Source organism: Amblyraja radiata, chromosome 4 (genome assembly GCF_010909765.2).
Source record: "Amblyraja radiata isolate CabotCenter1 chromosome 4, sAmbRad1.1.pri, whole genome shotgun sequence".
Lineage (NCBI taxonomy): Eukaryota > Metazoa > Chordata > Chondrichthyes > Rajiformes > Rajidae > Amblyraja > Amblyraja radiata.
In genome coordinates this window covers 11,944,698-11,968,328 of record NC_045959.1, presented here as the reverse complement: position 1 = coordinate 11,968,328, position 23,631 = coordinate 11,944,698, and the positions used below count along the sequence as shown (strand labels likewise).

General features: G+C 43.0%; 1 protein-coding gene across 19 annotated transcripts in view; it reads left to right on the top strand.

Moving 5' to 3' along the window:
* ubr5 (ubiquitin protein ligase E3 component n-recognin 5) overlaps positions 1-23,631 on the top strand; it is a 146,735-nt gene that overhangs the window by 7,825 nt on the left and 115,279 nt on the right. For 18 of the 19 annotated variants that reach the window (XM_033018958.1, XM_033018959.1, XM_033018976.1 and 15 more), the window contains exons 2-6: positions 8,410-8,454; positions 15,152-15,233; positions 20,056-20,132; positions 20,952-21,071; positions 22,487-22,667. In XM_033018958.1, the coding sequence (XP_032874849.1) occupies positions 8,410-8,454; positions 15,152-15,233; positions 20,056-20,132; positions 20,952-21,071; positions 22,487-22,667 (505 nt within the window). The remainder of the gene's footprint in view (positions 1-8,409; positions 8,455-15,151; positions 15,234-20,055; positions 20,133-20,951; positions 21,072-22,486; positions 22,668-23,631) is intronic. The other variant, XM_033018970.1, reaches the window with a different exon arrangement.

Here is a 23,631-nt window from a genome sequence, read left to right as displayed (position 1 = left end):
GTTTTCTGGGGAAAGTACCTCGGGAGGGGGTGGTTTGTGTTGGAAGGGAGTTGACCAGGGAGTTGCGGAGGGAATGGTCTCTGCAGAAAGCAGAAACGGGTGGCGATGGAAAGATGTGGCCATTAGTGGGATCCCATTGGAGTTAGCAAAAATGTTGGAGGATTATATACTGTATGCGACGGAGGGAGGGGGAGCGAGAGCGGAGCTGCGGGATATCGAGGAGACCCTAGTGAGAGCCTCCAATAATGGAAGAGGGGAACCCTCGTCTCCCAAATAATGACATCTCCGATTACCATCCTGGGTGCAGATGCGGTGTAGTCGGAGGAATTGGGAGTAAGGGATATAGTTTTTTCAGAAGCAGGGTGGGAAGAAGTGTAGTCTAGATAGCTATGGGAGTCAGTGGGTTTGTCTCCACAGCCTCCGATGCTCCAGAGAAAACAATCCCAAGTTTGTCCAACCTCCTCTCCTTGTAGTTAATACCCCATATCTAATTCTGGTAAGCTTCTTCTATAACCACTGCATAAGTAAGTAGGTTTATTGGCCAAGTATTCACATACAAAGAATTTGCCTTGGTACTCCGCCCACAAGTAACACAAAACCTCTACATCCTTCCTTCAATGCCTTTTCCTCAGAAAATTAAGGAAATCAGTTTGTCTTCAATGAAGTACCAATTTCTATAGATGTCACAGAAGGCATCCAATTGGGATGCATCATCGTTTGCTATGGCAACTGCTCTGCCCAAAACCATAAGAAACAGCATAGAATTGTGGACGCATCATCAGTCTTCATGCAAATGTCTCTCCCCCCCAAGAAAATCCATCCATACTTTGCACGTTGCCTCGGGGAAAGCAAGAAACTTTATCAACGCTCACTTGTACCGTGATCATTCCCTCGTCTCTACTCTACTGTGGGGCAGAAGATACAAAAAATTTTAAGGCGCCAGATTCAAAAGCAGTTTCTTCCATGATCTCTTGTAGATTAAGCCGGTCTCGAAATTAGCGGTTGCCCGGGTGCCAATGGCAACTTACAGTCCTGCCGGGCAACCTAAAAGCCATGCCATTTTGCCCGGCTTGGCAAGCAACCGGGACATTTGGCGTTTAATTCTAAGCGGGCCCCCTTCTCTATCTCTCTCTCTCTCTCTCTCTCTCTCTCTGTCAATCTCCATCTCCGCCCGCCGTCCGGGTCTCCGGTCTCTGCTAGGCGCTAGGTTCTCGGCTCGGCTCACCGCTAGGCTCTCGGCTCTAGGGTCTCGGGTCTCCGCTCGGCACGGCCAGCCGCCTTATACATGTGCACTGCCACGGCCAGCACATCATCGGCCGTGGTTGTGCGCATGTGCGGCCCTGCACATGCGCACTGCCCCGGCAACTGGTCGGCGTCGGCCACTTTCTCCCTCCCTTTGCATTGTGGGAGTTCTGGCCGCCATTGCTGTCCGGTTGCTGCCTCACCACGACCGCTGAAAAACAACGCAGAATCGCTCCCTGGAGCTGGAGTAACTCCCTGGAGTAACTCTTGCTTCTTGGTTTCCTGGTCCTCCAAAAATATTCGAAATGGAATTTAAGCTGGTGGACCCACCACCACCAATCTCCAAACTCTGAAAAATAACAGCCTATTGCGTTTTATCTGTTTATTTATTGTGTATATATATGGTCTATAGTATATAGACACACTGAACTTTTTATCTCCTGTTCTGTATTATGTTTACATATTCTGTTGTGCTGCAGCAAGCAAGAATTTCATTGCCCTAACTGGGGCACATGACAATAAAACTCTTGACTTGGACTTAAGCAAAAAAGGGTTCTTGGGGGAAAAAAAAGCTACCTTAAATTTAGTTGCGTTTGGTTGGTACCTATGGTAGGGTGAAGACTATTCCATGCTTTAATTGTGCGGGGGAACTCCATGGAGCAGCCAGCATCTCTGGATAGAAGAAATTGGGTGACGTTTCGGGTAGAAACCCTTCTTTACAATTCCTCTGGTTTTAATGTTTTTAGTTTAATTTAAAGAACAGCGTGGAAACAGGCCCTTCGGCCCACCGAGTCCACGCCGACCACCGATCACCCGTACTCTAGTTCTATCCCACACATCAGTGACGTGAGTCAAGAGTGTTTTATTCTCTCACGTCCCAGTTAGAACAATGAAATCCTTACTTGCAGCAGCACAACAGAATATGTAAACATAGTACTCTGTAAACAATGTTATAAACGAGAAAACAAAACTCCATACAGACAGCACCCATATTCAGGATCAATTCCGGGTCTCTGGCAATTTTAGGCAGCAACTTTATGGCCAAATGTACTGCCCCAATAGCCTTGAACTGAATTAAAACATACAGTAGCTGTAAAGGGAGACATAGCGTCACTTAGAGATTTAAGACTGAAATTGGATAAAAAAATTTTTTTTAGTAACCAAAGTTATCAACGTATAATTTTTTTTGTGTGTTGGAAAATAAAATATAATGGCACAGCTGGTGGACTTGCTGCCTCACACGCCAGAGATCTGTGTTCGATCCTGTTCTCGGGCACTGTCTGTGTTGAATTTGCACATTCTCCCTGCAAGCATGTGGGTTTCCTCCCACATCCCAAAGACGCATTGGCTTTGTAGGTTAACTTGTCTCTGTAAAATTGCCCCTAATGTGCAGGGAGTGGGTGAGGAAAGTGGGATAACAGAACTGGTGTGAATGGGTAGACAAAAATGCTGGAGAAACTCAGCAGGTGAGGCAGCATCTATGGAGCGAAGGAAATAGGCGACGTTTCGGGATGAGACCCTTCTTCAGACTGATGTGAGGGTGCGATGGGAGGGGCGGGAAGAAGAAAGGAAGAGGCGGAGACAGTGGGCTGAGGGAGAGCTGGGAAGCGGAGGAAAAAGTGTGGACTACCTGAAATTGGAGGTCAATGTTCATACCGCTGGGGTGTAAACTGCCCAATAGGCGACGTTTCGGGTCGAGACCCTTCTTCAGACTGATGTCGGGAGGGGTGGGGGGGCGGGAAAAAGAAAGGAAGAGGCGGAGACAGTAGGCTGTGGGAGAGCTGTGAATGGGTGGGGAAGGAGGGAGAAAGCAAGGACTACCTGAAATTGGAGAAGCCAATGTTCATACCGCTGGGGTGTAAACTACCCAAGCAAAATATGAGGTGCTGTTCCTCCAATTTGCGGTGTGCCTCACTCTGGCCATGGAGGAAGCCCAGGACAGAAAGGCCGGATTCGGAAAGGGAGGGGGAGTTGAAGCCACCGGGTTGGTTATTGCGAACTGAGTGGAGGTGTTGTGCGAAGCGATTGCCAAGCCTGCGCTTGGTCTCACCGAGGTTGATCATACGGTATATATCATGTTTTGATTGGTGAATATGTTTAGTTTGCGACTTTATTTGAAGTAGAAATAATATGTGAATGCTTCATTGACCATAATTCCGACTGGTAACTACGCACTTCGTCCCTACGCCCGAGCACATTATCGCACACGTCATGCAAGCCGTCTTAAATGACCACCTAAACTCATTTGGCAACCTAAAAAGCTGACAAGGTTACCCGGCTGGCAACAGGGAAAAAGGTTAAGCGAGAGCCCTGTTAAGGATGTAATTTATAATTAACCTACCTTGTTGCGGCTTTAACACTATGTTCTGCACTCCGTTTCATTTTTGCACTGCTTGTACTTGTGCATGTTCCGATCGGACTTGTGTGGTATGATTTGCCGAGATAGCGCGCAAAACAGTTGTTCACTCTAACGCGATAAACCAATGTCAACTGCTTGTTTTTCTTTTGTGAGGAAATTAATGTTACTTTGGAAAGGAATCATGTTAAGATTAACTTTCAAGTTTTATGATTTGCATAGTTTCTGTCCCCTCCTTTCTTACGATCATTATATTGAAGAAAAAGAACGTCTTATCACTAGTTTGTACTCTAACTACTTGATGTACACTTGGTTTGAATATCAAAAGAAATTAGCACAGAAACAGGCCCTTAAAATCCAAAGCAGCCATCGGCCACCCATCTATATCTATCTTATTATATTAAAAATCTTATCTTGTTTGTGCGTATGTGTCATCTGGGCCCAATCTGCTTGATTCTCATTTCCTTTCAAACGCTAGGCCACAGCCTTCCCATTTTCACACATTCTATTCACATTTTCCCGCTCGAGCGATAAACATCTTCCCGTTGCATTCCCACCTATATTTCCGAACTTTTTAATCGCTTAAAGTTTTAAAAACAGCCGGAAAGCACGCCCATTTCGAAAGGACAGGACATTCCGGGAGAGAGGGGCCACTCCAGAGCACAAGAGTGACGTAACAATGCACTCACAAGGCAGGACGGGACACTCTGGGAGGGAGGGCCACTTGAGAACAGGCTGCCGGCAACTGCTGGAGTAGTTCCTGAGGATTGGAGGGTAGCTAATGTAACCCCACTTTTTAAAAAGGGAGGGAGAGAGAAAACGGGGAATTACAGACCAGTTAGTCTAACGTCGGTAGTGGGGAAACTGCTAGAATCAGTTATTAAAGATGGGATAGCAGCACATTTGGAAAGTGGTGAAATCATTGGACAAAGACAGCATGGATTTATGAAAGGTAAATCATGTCTGACAAATCTTATAGAATTTTTCGAGGATGTAACTAGTAGAGTGGATAAGGGAGAACCAGTGTATGTGTTATATCTGGACTTTCAGAAGGCTTTCGACAAGGTCCCACAGAAGAGATTAGTATACAAACTTAAAGCACACGGTATTGGGGATTCAGTATTGATGTGGATAGAGAACTGGCTGGCAGACAGGAAGCAAAGAGTAGGAATAAACTGGTCCTTTTCACAATGGCAGGCAGTGACTAGTGGGGTACCGCAAGGCTCAGTGCTGGGACCCCAGCTATTTACGATTATATTAATGATTTGGACGAGGGAATTGAATGCAACATCTCCAAGTTTGCGGATGACACGAAGCTGGGGGGCAGTGTTAGCTGTGTGGAGGATGCTAGGAGGCAGAAAGGTGACTTGGATAGGCTGGGTGAGTGGGCAAATGCATGGCAGATGCAGTATAATGTGGATAAATGTGAGGTTATCCACTTTGGTGGCAAAAACAGGAAAGTAGACTATTATCTGAATGGTGGCCGATTAGGAAAGGGGGAGATGCAACGAGACCTGGGTGTCATGGTACACCAGTCATTAAAAGTAGGCATGCAGGTGCAGCAGGCAGTGAAGAAGGCGAATGGTATGTTAGCATTCATAGCAAAAGGATTTGAGTATAGGAGCAGGGAGGTTCTACTGCAGTTGTACAGGGTCTTGGTGAGACCACACCTGGAGTATTGCGTACAGCTTTGGTCTCCTAATCTGAGGAAAGACATTCTTGCCATAGAGGCAGTACAGAGAAGGTTCACCAGACTGATTCCTGGGATGTCAGGACTTTCATATGAAGAAAGACTGGATAGACTCGGTTTGTACTCGCTAGAATTTAGAAGATTGAGGGGGGTTCTTATAGAAACTTACAAAATTCTTAAAGGGTTGGACAGGATAGATGCAGGAAGATTGTTCCCAATGTTGGGGAAGTCCAGAACAAGGGGTCACAGTTTAAGGATAAGGGGGAAATCTTTTAGGACCGAGATGAGGAAAACATTTTTCACACAGAGAGTGGTGAATCTCTGGAATTCTCTGCCACAGAAGGGAGGTGAGGCCAGTTCATTGGCTATATTTAAGAGGGAGTTAGATGTGGCCCTTGTGGCTAAAGGGATCAGGGGGTATGGAGAGAAGGCAGGTACAGGATACTGAGTTGGATGATCAGCCATGGTCATATTGAATGGCGGTGCAGGCTCGAAGGGCCGAATGGCCTACTCCTGCACCTATTTTCTATGTGCCGCGGGCTCTGGCTGGAGCCGAGCTTGGTGCTCGAGCTGGAGTGAGAGCCGAGGCTGAGAATGGGGCCGTGACCGCTGACGCCCGACATCTGGTGGCGAGGGAGGAGCCGCGGGCCCTGGCTGGAGCCGCGCCTGGTGCTCGTGCTGGAGCGAGAGCCCTGATTGGGGCTGATGAGGATGCCGCCGATGGAACCAAGGACAAGCCTGGGTCCAGGATCTAGCCGAGCTGGTGGCTGTCGCTGAAACCAAGGACGTGCCTGGGCCAGGACTGGAGCCCAGGTGGCAACCGGGCTGGGGGCTGCCGCTGGAACCAAGGACGAGCCTGAGTCTAGAGCCAGGGCCGGGTCGAGTACGAGAACCAGGCCAAGTTCCCGGCCCTGGCGCTGTTCTACGACCTGGGTAGGTCCTGGAGCAGGGAATGGGAGTGAGGAGGATGAGGGAAATGAGGAGTAGGAAGATGGGGTAGGGTCTCTACTCCCTCCCTCCCTGCCCCTCTCCCATTCTACCACCTCCCCCTCCCTCTCTGCTTCCCCCCCCCCCTCTCGGCCCCCCCCCCCCTCCCTCTCGATAAGGGAAAAATTAAAGGTAGAATCCAAATGTGCAAAGACACAGATTGTTTCGTAACAGTATTGTGATCCAACATCAGAACGTTTTGTGGTAGACAAAAATGCTGGAGGAATTCAGCGGGTGAGGCAGCATCTATGGAGAGAAGGAATAGGAACAGCACCTCATATTTCGTTTGGGTAGTTTACACCAAAGATCTTATAGCGAAGCAAGATGGGTTACTCTCACGCAAACGTGTAGTACGCTCATGGGCGGATTCATGGGCGATTATATGACTCATTTTAGCAACCAGCCCCCGCCATCTTGTTCCGCCATCCTGCTTCCGGCCAAAGATTGGATCCGCAGCGGGGAGAGGGAGTGCGCGGCCCGGGGCAGCGGGAGAGGGAGTGCGGGGCCAGGGGAGAGGGAGTGTGGGGTCCGGGGAGAGGGAGTGTGGGGTCCGGGGCAGTGGGGAGAGGGAGAGGGAGTGTGGGGTCCGGGGCAGCGGGAGAGGGAGTGCGCGGTCCGGGGCAGCAGGAGAGGGAGTGTGGGGTCCGGGGCAGCGGGGAGAGGGAGTGTGGTGTCCGGGGCAGCGGGAGAGGGAGTGCGGGGCAGCGGGGAGAGGGGCATAGGAGGGGGGGAGACATTGTAGTCTGGGGGCAGGCGAGGGAGTGCCGGGGGGGGGGGATAAGGCCTAGTGTGTGTGAAGTTGCGGGGAGGTTTACAATGTTTCTTATTTACAATGTTTCTTATTTAATGTCCCTTGTCTAGTCTGAAATAAAGTTCATTATTGGATCAGAAGAAATATAATTGTGTGTGTTATGATTATATACATTTATATAATTTTCATGTATGTGTGTTTATAAACATTTTATTCTTTAACAAGAATTAACAGAATTATGAACTAACAGAATTATGAATCTAACCCTATATCACACACAAAGTTCCCCCGCAATGTCAATTACCCTGCGAGTCGGGTCGGTTCCGGTTACTACAAAATCAACTCAAACACTGCTTGTGAGCCATTTAAAAAGAAATGATTTAAAAAACATTAAAAAAGACAATTACCAGAGTCAAATTTTATTCTTGACAAGAAGTATGAACTGACAGATTTATGAATCTAACCCACACAAACTGTTGCCCCGCAACATTGATTACACTGCGAGTCGGGTAGGGTCAGGTAGGCTCAGGTTACTAAAATGGGCGTGGAAAAATGCCCAGGATCCCCTCCATAGCGTACTACACGTCAGCCCATTGCATTTCGCAGGAGTAGCCTATCTTGCTCCGCTATAAGATCTTTGGTTTACACCCCAGCGGTATGAACATTGACCTCTAATTTCAGATAGTCCTTGCTTTCTCCCTCCTTCCTCTCCCCAGCTCTCCCACAAGCCTACTGTCTCCGCCTCTTCCTTCATTTTTCCCGCCCCCCCCCCCCCCCCCCCCCCCCCCATGACATCAGTCTGAAGAAGGGCCTCGACCCGAAACGTCGCCTATTCCTTCTCTCCATAGATGCTGCCTCACCCGCTGAGTTCCTCCAGCATTTGTGTCTACCTTCGATTTTTCCAGCATCTGCAGCTTTTTCTTAAACATTAATCAGAACTTTTTATGGCAGTTGTAAAGGTAAATTATAAAGTTTATCTTCAGGTAAATATGTGCAAAGCATATGCATTCCTTTAAAAAAAAATCTTAACTACTAAGATCAAACAGTGAGATATGTTTTAATAAAGCAATATTACATTGAAGCTATCCAGAATTCAAATAATTTTAAATTTGAGGCTGAATTTTCCACAAAAAAAGCACATTATTTGTTTGGTATTATCATTAATTTAATAACGTGGTAATGGTTGAAAGAAAGTTGCATTATTTTGCATCTTTTTGAAGTGTAGAAATGTTCTAAGATTCGTGCTTTACCAGATGCAACTGTTCAATATCGGGTCAAATTCAAGCCAAAGCTGAATGACAGAACCTTTAGATGCAGGATTCACTGAGCAAATGAAATTAAAATTACTATTACCTTGCTTCAACTGCGCTTGTTTCTTTGCAGATTACGAGAAGTATCGGAAAAACTCAACAAATTCAATCTTAGCAGGTATTGTGACTATTTAACTTCCTTTTTTAATTTTGTCACTGTACTCGGTTCCTAATGTGCTTTGTAAATCGTTTATTTCATGGCTCGTTTTTAGTCTGGCCAAATCCAGAATTAAATTTCTCTGAATGGATCTTTTCCTATTCCGTAGGAGATAGAAAATTATCTTTTAAATGTAATATATAACTAAGTAGAATTAATTTAGTATATTCATTAAATGTTAGAAATATAGGAAGAATGGTGTTTTCATCTGTTGCACATAGTAATCTATTGTACTGGGGAATAGAGATTTAATACAATCTAAAGGTTGCCTCCTCCGGGTTCATTTCTATCTGCTGACACTTTAATGTTCTGTACTTTGCTTTTGTGGCTCTGGACTTGGGTTTGTGATTATTTGTTTAAATTACCTGTAATTGATGAATCTCTTGGAACTCTTAATGATGATGATTTCAGAGAAGCACATTTTTCTATATCAAGTTGGCAAACCTATGTTTTGCCTTAAATGTTTGAAATTAGTATTTGGCAGTAAATATTGTCATTATCAAGATATTACATTTTAAATTAAATTTGATTATATTAATCTGTAACTATATCCTAGGTTAGTCATAGAAACCACAGACCTTTACCACTCTGCCGATGGCATCCTTCCATTGCCATAGTTTAAGATTTCTGCATTCACCACAATGTTTCTAACTTGGTTTTGCCTGGTAGCTTCTCCATTGTTTGTATGCTGGAGTGTCATGGTTGTTAATTCAAAAAGATGACTATATAAAAACACCATCTTGGTGCTGATGGTTTCACTAAACCAGTTTAGGTAGATGTAAAACTTACAATGGGATTGAGAGAATTCCTCCTGGTCAAATATTTTTGCCTCGGCTATGAGCCATTATTAAAATAGTTAAAATACATATTTTTTGTGTGGAATAGTTGTCTTGTTAAGTTGCAATTAGGTTCCATAATTTAAAATATAAAACGCTTTTAATAATTCACAAGTATGTGATGTGACAGTAAATGCTCTTCCGTAGATACATGTAAAAGTCTCATGGTATGACGGGTGCTTTTTAACAATCTGCAGATGGGGAGATGAACCACTTGGTGGAAGCATTTGTTCCCTAATTTGATTCTTGTGAATAATGAAGTATTTCAGCATTTAAACAACACTATCTTTTAAAATGAGCAACTTGGGCTGCACAGAATCCAACATTGTTACGAAATAAAGGTATAGCGGGAAAATATTAATTAGGCAGCCATTGTTGTATTGATGCGGAGAACTGAGCAGAGCATCTAAATCTGCAGTTGCTGTATAACCTGCCTTTGTCTATAAGACCAGGATAGAGTTGGCGTTGGTCTTTAGTTGGACTGGTTGGCTTTGCAATGGTGAATTTCAAACATGTTTTGTGTTAATCTCTGGGCCCAATTATGGGAAGGTGATAAATTGCACAAAATACTTTGATTTATACTTTATTCCATATGATAATATTGCAAGACGTATTGAATTTCAGTTGCTTTGAGATTTACGTTGATTTCTGTACAGCAAGCACTCTGCATGGGTAGTAGATCCAAAATTATGTTTCCGGTTGGGGATCTTCAGACTGATTGGAATATGGAAGCGACTTGGGGCGCTGCATTGAAGGTGCCTCTGCCTACAGCCTGTCCGTTTTTTCTATCTTTTTTTAAATTTTAGTTTGTCTAAATAGTTTTGTTTGGGGATACTTTAGTTTTTCTATGTGGGGGAGGGGGGAGGGGTAAGGGGGAAACTGCTTCCCAGTTGCTTCCTGGCGATGATGCGACAATTTCTCCGAGTCTCGTTGGGCCCGCTGCTCCAACATCGCGGGGCTGTGTTCACGGAGCTCCCTACGCGGGAGGCGCTGACTGACATCGCAGAGTCCCTGGGGCCCTTTGCCGAGGGCCGCCAGCGTTGAATCTCCGCCCGTCGCGGCCTCGGGACGTCGGGAGCTGCGGACTCCGGTGAGAAGCTGAGGTTGGCTTCCTGTTCCAACGTCGGAGTACCAACATCCCGGCGAGCGGGCCTGAGCGGCGGCTGCCCGTAGCGGCGACTGCAGAGGGCTCCGGAGGCCCTGACCACGGGTGAACATCAGAGGAAGATGACTGACTTTAGTGCCTTCCCTCACAGTGGGAAACTTTGATTCTGCTGTGTGGGGATGTTTTATGTTGAACTCTGTCGTGTGTTGTGTTCTTTATTTTATTGTATGGCTGTATTGTGATCACATTTCACTGTGCCAACTGGCACATGTTACAAATAAATGTATCTTGTAGAAAGGGGGTTGATTGGCACTTGGGTAGATTAAGTGACAAAAGGGTGGAGGTCAAAAAAAGGTGTCCGTTGAGAGAAGAATAGGAGGAGTGAAATGTAACACTAGAGGGATGGGTAGGAAAAAGAAAGGGGGATAAAAGGGAAATGTGGGAGTTGCGGGTGTGAAATGAGAATGAGAAATTAGAATACAGACAGTATGGAAAACAACAGTATGACTGGGGTGCTGGGAGATGGCGAGGTGAGTGTGCACGGAACTGGGTGGGAGCAGGGGAGAGAATAAATCTGCGAAGTGGCGGCACCTAACCTGTATATGTGGGGGGTGGGGGAAACTGTTTAATCTCTTCCCTGTACGGGGTCTCCGGTAGCGTTGTGCCTAACATTGTGGGGCTGGCGGCGGCCTCCAACCGGAACCAACCTGAGGGCTCCAGTCGCGGACCCTGAGGACGCGCCATCGTGGAGCTGGCCGACTTCAGAGCGGGGAGAACTGTGGTGGCGCGCGGCTGCAACCTGACTTCGGAGCTTCGGAGGCTCCAGCCGCAGGTCTGGTGGACAGGAACATCGGGAGCTCGCAGGTCCCTGGTGGGAGGCCGCTTTTCGGAGCTCCCACAACGGCAACTTCTCCCGTCGGAATTGCGGGGTTTAAATGACTCGGAGCCGGGCCTAACATCGCCCCGCGTCGCTTAAATGGCCGTGGGACTTAACATCGCCCCTGCTGGGGGCTTTAACATCGTGAGTCCTAGTCGTCTCGACGCTGCATTTGGACTGCTGGACCGTGGGAGAAGTACAAAGGGAAGAGATAAGACTTTTGCCTTCCATCACAGTGAGGAGGTGTTGGAGATTCACTGTGATGGATGTTTGTGTAAATTGTGTTAAGTGTGTGTCTTGTTTTTTTTGGTAATGTCATGACTGTAGGAATGAAATTTCAATCAAACCTTGTCTGAATGACAATAAAAGGCATTCTATTCCATCCTATAAATTGGAGGATTTAATGTTGATACTGTTGGGTCATAAGCTACCCAAGCAGAATATGGAATACGAGGTGCTGTTCTTTCAGTTTGTCTGTGGTATCACTCTGGCAATGGATGAGTCCAAGGACGGAAAGGGAGGGGAAGTTAAAATGGTTAGCAACCGCGATTTCCCACAAGCCTTGATGGACAAAGCGCAAGTTTTCAGGTAAACAGTCATCCAGGAACTTTAGATGCTGGAATCGAGCAAAAAACAAAGTGCTGGCGGAATTCAATGGATCATACAGCATCTGTCAAAGGAATGGACAGGCGATGTGTCATGTTATGTTTCCTTCAACAGATATGTCCCCCTTTTTCTTTCCTAAAGTTTTGTACCATTAAATAGTAGTTGGATTGAGGAGGAGATAAAAGAAGAAAGGGCAGTGTATTTGTTTTTTTTGCAATTTGTGGTGTATCTTTAGGATTTGCTGTGCAAATATGCACCTGGAAAGAATGGCACACTCCTAAAGATGTTTATTGTCCAAAGACAAAGGGTTCGCGGAAGTATTTGTACATGTTTCAAACATCTATGCAATATTGCACCACAAGTAAACATGCGTAGATGATATACCTGGCTCTACATAAATGCAGGGTAGCCTAAACTGGTTTATTAGCAATCTGAGTAGATTATGCAAAATTAATGTTTAAACTGGAATCTAGGGGGCCTATTCATTAAATGAAATAGTGCTTTGTTCTGACTGGAGATTTCTCCAGCAAAATCTAGATGATGTGATGTTAGATCGAAGCATCAGTTTAGTTGCTCAAGTGCACAAAGTGACATTTGAACCTGCATTTTTCATTTCTTCCTTTTTGTAAAATGTTGAATAAATCTAATTGAGATTAGTGAAGTGCCAACTCTGCCATTTTGACAGAAGAAAGCAATGTATATAATACCTCTTTTTACCAGATCCACCTTGAATGGTAAATTGTGGATGCTCATTGAAAACAGATTTTTGCCCACCTGCATTTATCTATTTCCAAAAAAAAGGGTTAAAAATAACATGAATCAACACAAGTGAATTTAAAAAAAAAATGCTGCCTTCTAAGTATCGCCAAATAATTCAAAAAGATTAATCATCTATCGCTCATTTGCTCGTGATGCTTGTTTCTTGTCAGGTCATATCCAGGTTTAGTAATTTGAACACAAATATCTAGGCTAATATTCCATTGTAACAGTGATGGAGCGCACATTTAGTGCTGTCCACCAGATTGCATGTTAACCTGAGGATCTGGAAGCTGGTTTGATGCTAAGATGGTTTAAAGATACCGCAACATGCAATCTGGTTTTTCCTTTAAGAAATAAAATAATCTTTCCTACCTAATATTTTGGCCTTTTTAGTAGTAGTTTAGTAGCCTATTTAGTATTAGTGATTTAAATAATTTGGGCTTTATCATATAGCTGTTTAAAAAAAAAAAAAAAAAAAAGGAATTTGGTTAAATTCTTCGTACATTCTTGCAGGGACTACACTTCAGAAGTACACTTTAGCTGTTCTGAAATTGTTCACCTCATATTGCCAAACTGAGTCATGATTTTGAACTTTTTTTTGTTTAAAAGCTCACTTTTTGAACTGGAAATTTGTATCGCTGACATGCACAAACCAGTGATTAGCATATTCATATAAAGGTGGTTTCAACATTTTATGTTAATTTATCAGAAAAGCAAATATGCTTTTACAACAAGCAGTTGTAAAATCTGAAAATTGTTGGCTATCTTGAACAATACTGACCCAAGGTGGCTAATTTTACTTTTAGAGGCATAGACTTAATCTGATTTAGCCTGGGATAGATCATATAAACTTGTAAGAGTATAAAATGATTCTGAGAAATAAGATATATATTTGAAAATACATTGCATTTGACAAGACTGGTTCATTAGGAATGGTCAGCATGATTTTGTGTGTGGGTGATCACATCTCATGGATTGTGTTTTTTGAAGTAGTAACCAAGAAGGTTGAGGGTAAGGATGCAAGATGTAGTCTTTATATACTGCAGCAATGTATGTTGCTCTGGACGGTTAGATCACATGGGATCAAGGGAGAGCTAGCAATTTAGATGTGGAATTGGCTTTATGGTAGGAAGATTATTTTTTGGACTGGAGGCCTGTGACTGGTGATGTGCCAGGTTATCGGCACTGGACCCTTTGCTGTTTTTCATCTGTATCAACTATTTAGATTAGAATGTACAAGACATGATAAGTAAGTTTGGACTAAAATAGGTGGTATCATAGATAGTGAAGATGTTCATCAAGAATTACAGCAGGATCTTGATCCGCTACATAAGTGAGCTGGGGAATGACCAATGGAATTTGATGCAGATAAGTGAGAGGCGTTGCATCTTGGAAAGTCAAACCATGGCAGGTTGTTCCCAATGAAACGTAGGGCCCCGAGGAGTGTTGCAGAGCAGAAAGATCTTGGAGTAAAAGTATATAATTCGCAGAAATTGACATCACATGTTTACATATTCTGTTGTGCTGCAGCAAGTTAAAATGTAATTGTTCTATCTGGGACACATGACAATAAAACACTCTTGACTTTTGACTCGGGTGGTGAAGAAGGCTTTTGACACATTAGCCTTCATCAGTCAGGGAATTGAGCATACTATTGGGATGTTATGTAATAATTGTACAACACGATGGGAAGGCTGCACTTGAAGTATTGTATTCACGTTGGGTTGCTCTGTTGTGGGAAATACGCCATTAGGCTGAATAGAGTGCAGAGAAGATTTACAAGGATGCTGCCAGGGCTCTAGGGTCATAGGTATAGGGAGAGGATGGGCAGGCTAAGACTTTATTCCTTGGCAGGTGAGGGATGATCTTAAAGTGGAATATATAATCATAAGGGGAAATAGATGAGGTGAATGCACGGAGCCTTTTTCCCATGGCAAGGAAATTAAGAATAAGAGGGCATAGGTTTAAGGTGAAAAGAAAGATTTTATAGGAATCTGAGGGGCATATGGAAACAGCTGCCAGGGGAAGTAATTGAAGCACGTGCATGGATAGGGAAGGTTAAAAGAGATATGGGCCAAATGCAGGCAAATGGGACGAGTTTAGATGGGTATCTTGGTTGACATGGGCTTGACAGGCTGCACGGCCTGTTTCCACGCTCCATGACTATGTATTATTCTGCACAGATACACAGAACTGGAGGTGAGGCCAGATTCAAATGCTTTATCTTTGTGTGCACGTTTGCTGTAAGATACAAGGTTACATTGATTTTGTCAATTGGTGTGGGTGTTCAATTTGCGACAGAGAAGTATATGGTGGAAGTAGTCATTGACAGGAAAGGAGCAAATGAGAAATTCTGCTTGAAAATCACTAACCTGCACATTAACTATTTTCCAGCAAATGTTGCCACCAGATCTTAATATTTTCAGCATTTTCTGTTGTATCTTAAATGTCGTGACTTTGTACTTTTTTTTTCAGTCACCCGCCTCTGAATGTTTTGGAACAGGCTACAATTAAGCAGTGTGTGGTAGGGCCAAACCATGCTGCATTTCTGCTGGAGGTAGTGTATATTTATTGTATATTAAATGATTGTATGATAACTTGTATGTTTTAAATATTTCTAAAGTGGTTTTAACTTTGATACAAATCATAAAGTAAGAACATGTTCTTAAGCTATTAGTTTAGTTTAGAGATACATCATGGAAACAGACCCTTTGGCCCCCTGGGTCTGCGCTGACCAGCGATCCCCGCACAGTAACACCATCCTACACACACTAGGGACAATTTACACTTTAAACAAGCCGATTAACCTGCAAACCTGTACGTCTTTGGAGTGTGGGAGGAAACCGAACATCTCGGAGAAAACCCATGCAGGTCACGGGGAGAATGTACAAACGCCGCATACAGCCCCGTAGTCGGGATCGAACCCGGGTCTCCGGATCTGCAAGCGCTGTAAGGCAGCAACTCCACCACTGCTCCACCGTGCCGTACTTAGTATTGAACTTTGTAATGACAACAGAAATTAAAAGTTCACCGGTGTCTAATTGGAAATGTTAACCTGATTGTAGGCTCATAAATTCTCTCAATCAAAATGTATCATAGCAGTTTATTTTAACTTAAATCTTTCGCCATAATTCTGCAGTGGTGGTTTTGGCTCTGCTTGCTTTACCATTTATATTGCACAGCATTTCCGCTGTATCTAGGGTCACAATTAGGTTGATAGTTCTGAATGTGTTCTTTGCTTTCACAGCAGAAGTGAGTAGGCACATCAGCTATTTTGATCTTCCATATTTTTAGTTGGCAAGCAAAATGAGAATGTGAATTAATAGTTTTCACTGTGTCTTGGTACATGTGGCAATAATATACAAATACATGTACCCGATGAAGCTGCAACAGGATTTTATTTCTATATAAGGTCTCCTGTCATTCTTCTACTTCCAACCTGCTCAGTTTTTGCTTGGAATTGTCCTTGTACCTTCTGTGAATTGCCTCCGATGCAAGAATATTCCTCTACAAATAAGGAGACTAAAATGATCCAGAGCACATTAGGTCTGGATTTATTTTTGCCCTGCCCAGTCATAGCAAGACTTCTTTTCTTTAATTCCTCCTCCAAAAGTGGCCAAAAATGGTAAGCAAGTGATTTGCCTTAATCACTTGCTGTACAATTGCTTAATCGGTATTTCACGCATGAGGACACATGAGGCATGAGAATAATTAATTTAAACTCTCAATTCATCAGATTTAAGCTTGCCAACCAAACATTTGCAGTTTGTATCCATTTGTAGATATGTGACCTCTTCATAACTAGTTTTCCCATCTACTATTTGTATTATCGTTGATTTTGGCTAAGGTACACTGATCCTTTCATCTAAGTCATTAACATAGATTGGAAGTAGTTGAAGCACAGCACTGATTATTGTGCTCCTCTACTCGTACTAAATGCAGATTGTTAATCAATTCTAGGATAGCTCAGTCATACTAATATACTGCCCTCAATTCCTCTGCAATAATATGGTGATAAGGTCAGTACCTGTGATGATCAGACAATATTAACCACTTTTTGCAGCCACCTTTGTTTCCCAGACAGACAATGTCAACCACTTTCTGCAGCTTCCTTTGTTCTCGGGCGCTTGAGTTACCTAACCAGGCCGAGATGCAACCAGTCATGCCCTCTAATGCACATCTGCAGAAGTTCGATAGAGTATTTGGTGACATACTTAATCTTAGGAATTAGAGGTGTTGCTGAACTTCCATTGTGATTGCATCAATGTTCTGGGCCCAAGAGAGATCTTCAGAGATATGCACACCCAGGAACTTGCAGCTGTTTATTCTCTCAACTACTAACCCGTTGATAAAGACAGTTTCATGAATCCTGTCCACATTGAAGATCTCCCTTGTTGTCAACATTCATTTCACTGGCCTTCACGTTGAATAGATTAATTGACATTTCGGGCACCTATAACAGCTATACAAAGCACATCTCACGGTCACCATCTCTCTAACCCTACCTGCATTTCAAAGAGGCTGATCCCACCATGACATTCTAGTCCATAATATGAAACGGGGATATGCTTATTTACATCAATTCACTGTATGTTGCTAATCTTGATCCATTCTTTTTCAGGAAGGCCAGATACATTTTGTGTGACAGCTTTACAGAACACACCCCATTCGATCTGATTATTTGATATTCTAATTCTGCTTCTGTGGCCCCTCTCCCTTTACTCGTCAACAGCTGTGCTGGTATTCCTTGCACTTCATTGAAATAGGCACATTGCTTCTCTGGTCTCTCCATAAGTTGAACGGGTTTGGATTAATTATCACCTCGAATAAATTATTCGAATACCATCCCCTTTTTCATATCATTCCATTTCCCACTCATTTGATTCCTTCTGTGTATTCCACTTTAAAATAATATTTTGCTCTTGCCTGTTTTTGCATCCCCTTCTGCTTCTTGAAGCTTGTTAAATCTCTGAATTTCTTTCGTTTTTAAAGAGAGGATGTTAATCTGCGACCTTTATTTCCCTTAATATTTCCATTGTGATTTTCTTTTTAGATTTTGAAACGCTTGGACTATTTTAAGTAATGTAAATATTCTGTCTATTTCCAAATCCATCAAATTATTTTCTCCCTAAAGTTACTTTGTAGCCCGTCTTTATACAGCAACAAACCTGGCTATAGACCAGGAAACATTTATTTTGGGTGTGAGGGAGAGGAGGGGAGGAGAGAAGGGCACACAACTACCTGCACTATTGACTTGGAAATATATTGTCATTCCTTTATTGCCAATAGGTCTAAATGATGGATCTCCTTATCCAATAGCATTGTGGGAGTATTTTAATCAAAATGATTGCATTGGTGCAAAATTATGGGTCATCCTTTTTTTGAAGCGATAATGATTGGGCAATAAATTGCTGTCCATGCTAACGTTGAAAAAATGTAACGTCTTTTGATAACATTTTGTGGTAATGTTCTGTTGCTTTCGGGACTTTTTGAATGTTTTCATTCTCTGACTTAAAGTGGAAGTAAAAAACTGATGACCATTAAAGAAGAAAGTAAACTTTAAGATAGCTTTTTGAAACAAAACACCTGAACATGACAGCACAGCTTGGTTGAGCTTTTTTTTTTTTACTTGATTGCACTTGAAGGCCTTTTTATCAAAAAGCAAACAAGCTTGCTCAAATCTTTGGTTATTGCATGGTATATGACAATGTTCTGGGCGAGGAACAATTTTGTAAAACTCCAATTTATGTTTAGTGTTATCAAATGGTCGTATTTGCTGATAACATATGTTCAATGCCTTCTTGGGAAGGGTTGAGCATTCTCCTGAAGGGAAGGCACATGGTTAATTTAGCATTCATGGGCAAGTTTTACAGTGTTGGTGAAAAAAGTTGCCTTTATTTCCATTAAGTGTAAGGTGTACGGTGTAAGGTGTACTCTTTCCAATTCAAAAAGTTTCCAATTCAGCTTAACATCTGCATTTTTAAATGTTAAACCAAAAATCATTTCCTGATACTGATATGAGCCTCAAATTAGGGCAGGGCCAACATATAGAAATGGAACTATTAATTTCTGTATTTCAGTGGCAAAGTCAGTCATATCAGACATCCATCCATCAACAGCTCTTTGTGTTGACCTCTGTTTACGATGGCTTTGTCTCCTCAATATATCCTTAAGAGCTGATGTATCCTGGTACATCAGTTCTTAACTGAGCTGAGTACCAGAGACTGATAAAAAAAGTCAGCAGTCTGCTGAATTAATGACATGACTGAGTCTATTTGAAGGGGTGAATTGAACAGCATGTATTTTTATGTGATTAACCCCTAAGTTGCAGGTTGGTAGCAAAGTCTGCAAAATGAAAACAGTTTGTAAACTTGGTAAGAAGGCTGTAAAGGAAATCTTTGGGGGTCAAGAGATGAACAAAGAAAAATTGCATGGCAAAGAGGCCATAAAGCTTAGTGAAAAGTGGAAGAGTTAGTTCTAATATAAAGGATTGGTGTAAAAATTTGATAGGATGTGTAGACCTAAATCCAGCAATTTTGGATTATTCCTCTGCCACAGTCAAAAAGGGACAACAGAGGATGTACTTCCAACGGCAGCTGAGGAAGCACAATCTGCTACAGGCAATGATGGTCCAATTCTACACGGCCATCGTAGAGTCTGTTCTCACCTTCTCCATCATGGTCTGGTTTGGCTCAGCCACTAAGCACGACACCTGGAGGCTGCAGCGAATCTTCCAATCAGCTGAGAAGGTTATTGGCTGCAACCTTCCCTCCATTGATGAACTGTATGTACAATGCAAGGTTCAGGAAGCGAGCGGGCAAGATCATCTCTGACCCCTCTCACCCTGGCCACAAACTCTTTGAATCACTTCCCTCTGGAAGGCGACTCCGGACTGTCAAAGCTGCCACAGCCAGACATAAAACTGTTTTTATCCACGAGTAGTTGCTCTACTCAACAGCCAAAAATCTGTAGCCTCCCTTTGATCTGGTATTCTGTTGGTTCACATGCTTGATCAATGGTGTTTTATCATTAATGTTTTATTATTATTAATGTTTTCTGAGCCATTCGTAAATGTCACTGAATGTCATGTTGTTACTTGTGGGCGGAGCACCAAGGCAAATTCCTTGTATGTGAATACTTGGCCAATAAACTTACTATCTTACTGTATGCACTGATTGTCTGTATGGTCAGTGGCTTGTGCTGATTTAACTATAAATTATCTTATGGACTTTGTTATTTTTTGTTACTACTGAAGCTACTTATGTTCTAAAGTGGTACATTATTATTATGTTCTAAAGTGGTACATTACATGTTATTTCATGCTGGAATATTTTCTTTTTCCTTTACCCTCCCTTTCCAACCAAACCTTATCATACCAGGATGGCCGTATCTGTAGAATTAGCTTTGCTGTTCAACCAGATAGATTGGAGCTGGGAAAACCAGACACTAATGATGGGTGAGTATTTGTGCCTGCTGATTTCTTTTATTGTTCTCTTTTATGTGCAATTTGCAGTTGAATACCTTGTGTACAAATTCAGCTCTGACGTTTTGCTGGCATTCCAATTTCAAGTACATAAAAGCATTGAAAGAATTTCTTCACTATGTCCAGCTTTTATTTTCTACACAATTTGTGAATTGAATGTATTTTGAATTTTGCGTTTAACAGATCATTTACTTGTATGAAAATGAGATGCATTATTCTTCATGTTTTGAATAAATGCTTTCTGGTTAATCTATTTTTGTGTATTTAAAATATGATGAATAATGCCTAGTTTTTTTATTAAATTTCTTGTACTGACCACAGCTCTGTTTAGTTTGGTTGTGATTTACTAAAAACATTTAGCAATCCTTTGTTTATAAAAAAAAAAAGCACTTTTTTTTTTCTTGAAAGTGCTGTTAAGTGCTAATATTATTGCATCCAAATTTGGGATTAGGCTTAGCTCTGTATTAATCTTTGAAACTGAAGCACATTCCAAATTTTTTGTAATACTTTTTCTAGATTATTATTTTACAGACAAAACATTTTTTTAAAATGTGTGCAATTTAAAAAAAATTGATTTACAAAATCATAATGACACCAAAGACATATGTAGCCATTCTCAAAACTATGTACATCTTTTAAATCTTAGCAGTAACTGAACAAATATTGAAAGCTAAAAATTGCCCAAGGGTGTTGCACTGGCTGGTCATTCACCAGTTACAGAAAATGTAAAGTCCCTGAGCTGCGAGGCTTGGGATACCTGTGTTGTAACCCATCTCCCATCTTTGTTTCCAGTTCAAAGTTGAGCAGTGGTTCAGGCACAGGAAGGACTTCCAGGCCAGGCAGGAGTAGTGATTCCCCATGGTTTCTGTCTGGTTCTGATACTCTGGGCAGACTGGCAGGGAACCCCCTTGGGTAAGTTTTGGCAGGGTTTTAGGTCAACATGACCTTCAAATCAGCCCATGTGCCAAATAAATGTGCATTGTTAGGGTGGTTAAAACTTGTTTTGAAATTGCTGGCTGTAAATTTTAGACGTTATTCATAGCGCATGCCATGATGCATTCAGGAATCTTATTTGCCATTCCTGGTAAAGTGGGCTGCTTGGTTTCCCTCTTTGTGGGCTTTCTGCTGTTAAATATTACTTGTCAACTTTTACCAAATGCTGTGTTAACAATTCAGCAGATGCTATGGCAATGAGATGGTACATGCAGAAACATATTATTTTGAATTCATGAATGGGTATCCATGTAACTGCTTTTCTAACACTGCCACTCACCATAAAAATTTGCAGAGCCGTTAATGCTTTATTCAGTTCAGATAATTTATTCATGTGTAGATAATTGGCTGGATCCATTAATAATTCAAACGATGAAATGTTATGATTGGGGGAAATAGGATTTGATGTGACAATGCAATAATGGTTATACTTGTCAAATTAATTACAAAAAATGAATATTATTGCCAAATCTGCCAAAATTTGTCAGAAAACTGGGATTCCAAAATGGGGGTCCCAATAGCGCATATTTCTAAACAGTATCTAACTAGGAAGTATTAAAATGAAATTGGAATGTCATCTGCTAAGTGACTATGGGTTCAAACATGGTGCAATCCTCCAAATGTCTTGGAAATTTGCTTGCATACCTGAAGATTTTCATAACTGAAGACAATTACAAATATTTTTAAATAAATAGATTAAAGTAAGTTGATGAAAATGCTGAAAAATAACTTTTCTGCTATTTTGAAATAATTGCCAAGTGTGGCTTCGTACTTTCATTAAGACATAGTACTAAGGCTTCCCTCTCCGAAGGAATATGCTCTTTGCTCTTGTGATGAGTGTTTTACACCGGATGATCTATTTTCCGTGGCTGGAAACAATTTAAATATATAGCGAGTGGACTGTTGAAACAAAGATCTCCTGATCTGTTAAAGTCTTTACACCTTTCCTCCCCATTAATGATGGGGTGCAAATTAGCATTTAAAAAACCTGGACATTTTATGACAAACCCATTAACTGATAGCACTGCACCAAATTCCACATTATTTAATGCATGTTTGAATTTCATACTTAAAATTCATTTGCACTCGTTGGCTGTTCTAGAATGCATTATTTTAACCTCTTGCTTTATGCTTTCCATTCCAATGTAATGGCATTTCATTTTGGAATAAATCAATTTAAAATAAAAATGCTCCTGGAACATTTTTAATGAAGGTGGATTGTATGTTTAAATCTCAATGTATACAGGTTTATTTTTGAATGTTTTATTTTCATCCCTTTTTAAGTACTTTTAGACTAGTTTTAACTAATACAAATCTCATGAATTGGCATTCAGGAGTCGTTGGAGTTCTGGAGTAAGTGGTGGGGCCTCGGGAAGATCATCCACAGGGGCAAGGGACTCACGGAGGCAGACTAGAGTGATACGTACTGGTCGCGATCGAGGATCTGGACTACTTGGAAGTCAGCCACAACCGGTCATACCAGCATCAGTCATCCCAGAGGAATTAATCTCCCAGGTAATGTTATAGAAACTTTTTGTTACAGAAAAGAACCACGTTGTATGATGGAGTAAGGTTAAAAAGAGGACATTACACTTTTGGGCCAAATTGAGTCTGGAAGTACAGGTGCACAACCTTTTATCCGGAGTTCCGGAAACCGAAAAACTCCGAAAACCGGCCATTTTTTCCAGGATGTCGTCTGCACACCAAAGCTCGCGTTTGGCGCCAAACTTGACCCGAAACGACCCACGGTCAACCCAGGTCTGTACTACTGTAGCGGCTGCCTCCTCCCCGGAGACCGGGGAGACACTTAAACATCTGTAAATCATTGCTTAAATGTTAGTCAGTTAGTTTGGAGGGCTTTTATGTGAAGGGGGAAACTTTAATTCTTAGTCCCCTACCTGGTCGGAGAGGCGGGGAGCGGTCAATGCCTTACCGGGTCGCCGTGCAGTAAGCTCCGGAGCGCTGTGGCCGCCGACTCCCAGCTGGGGCTGCGGGCATCCGGCCGCGGGCGGCGCCGGTTGTAGCTCCGACCCCAGCAACTCTACCCCTGGCGGCGCGGCGCTCCAAATCCAGCGCGGCCCGCGGCCGGACGCCCGCAGCCCCAGCACCGCTGTGGCCGCCGACATGTTGTGTGTCGGCGGCCACAGCGCTCCGGAGCTTACCGCACAGCGACCTGGTAAGGCATTGCCCGCTCCCCGCTGGTATCCCAGCGCTGCGACGCCGCCGACTCCCAACATCGCGGCGCTGGGGCTGCGGGCGTCCGGCCGCGGGCCGCGCTGGATTTGGAGCGCCGCGCAGCCAGGGGTAGAGTTGCCAGGGTCGGAGCTCCAACAGCGGCCGGACGCCCGCAGCCCCCAGCTCCGCGATGTTGGGAGTCGGCGGCCACAGCGCTCCGGAGCTTACTGCACGGCGACCAGGTAAGGCATTGCCCGCTCCCCGCCTCTCCGACCAGGTAGGGGACTAAGAATTAAAGTTTCCC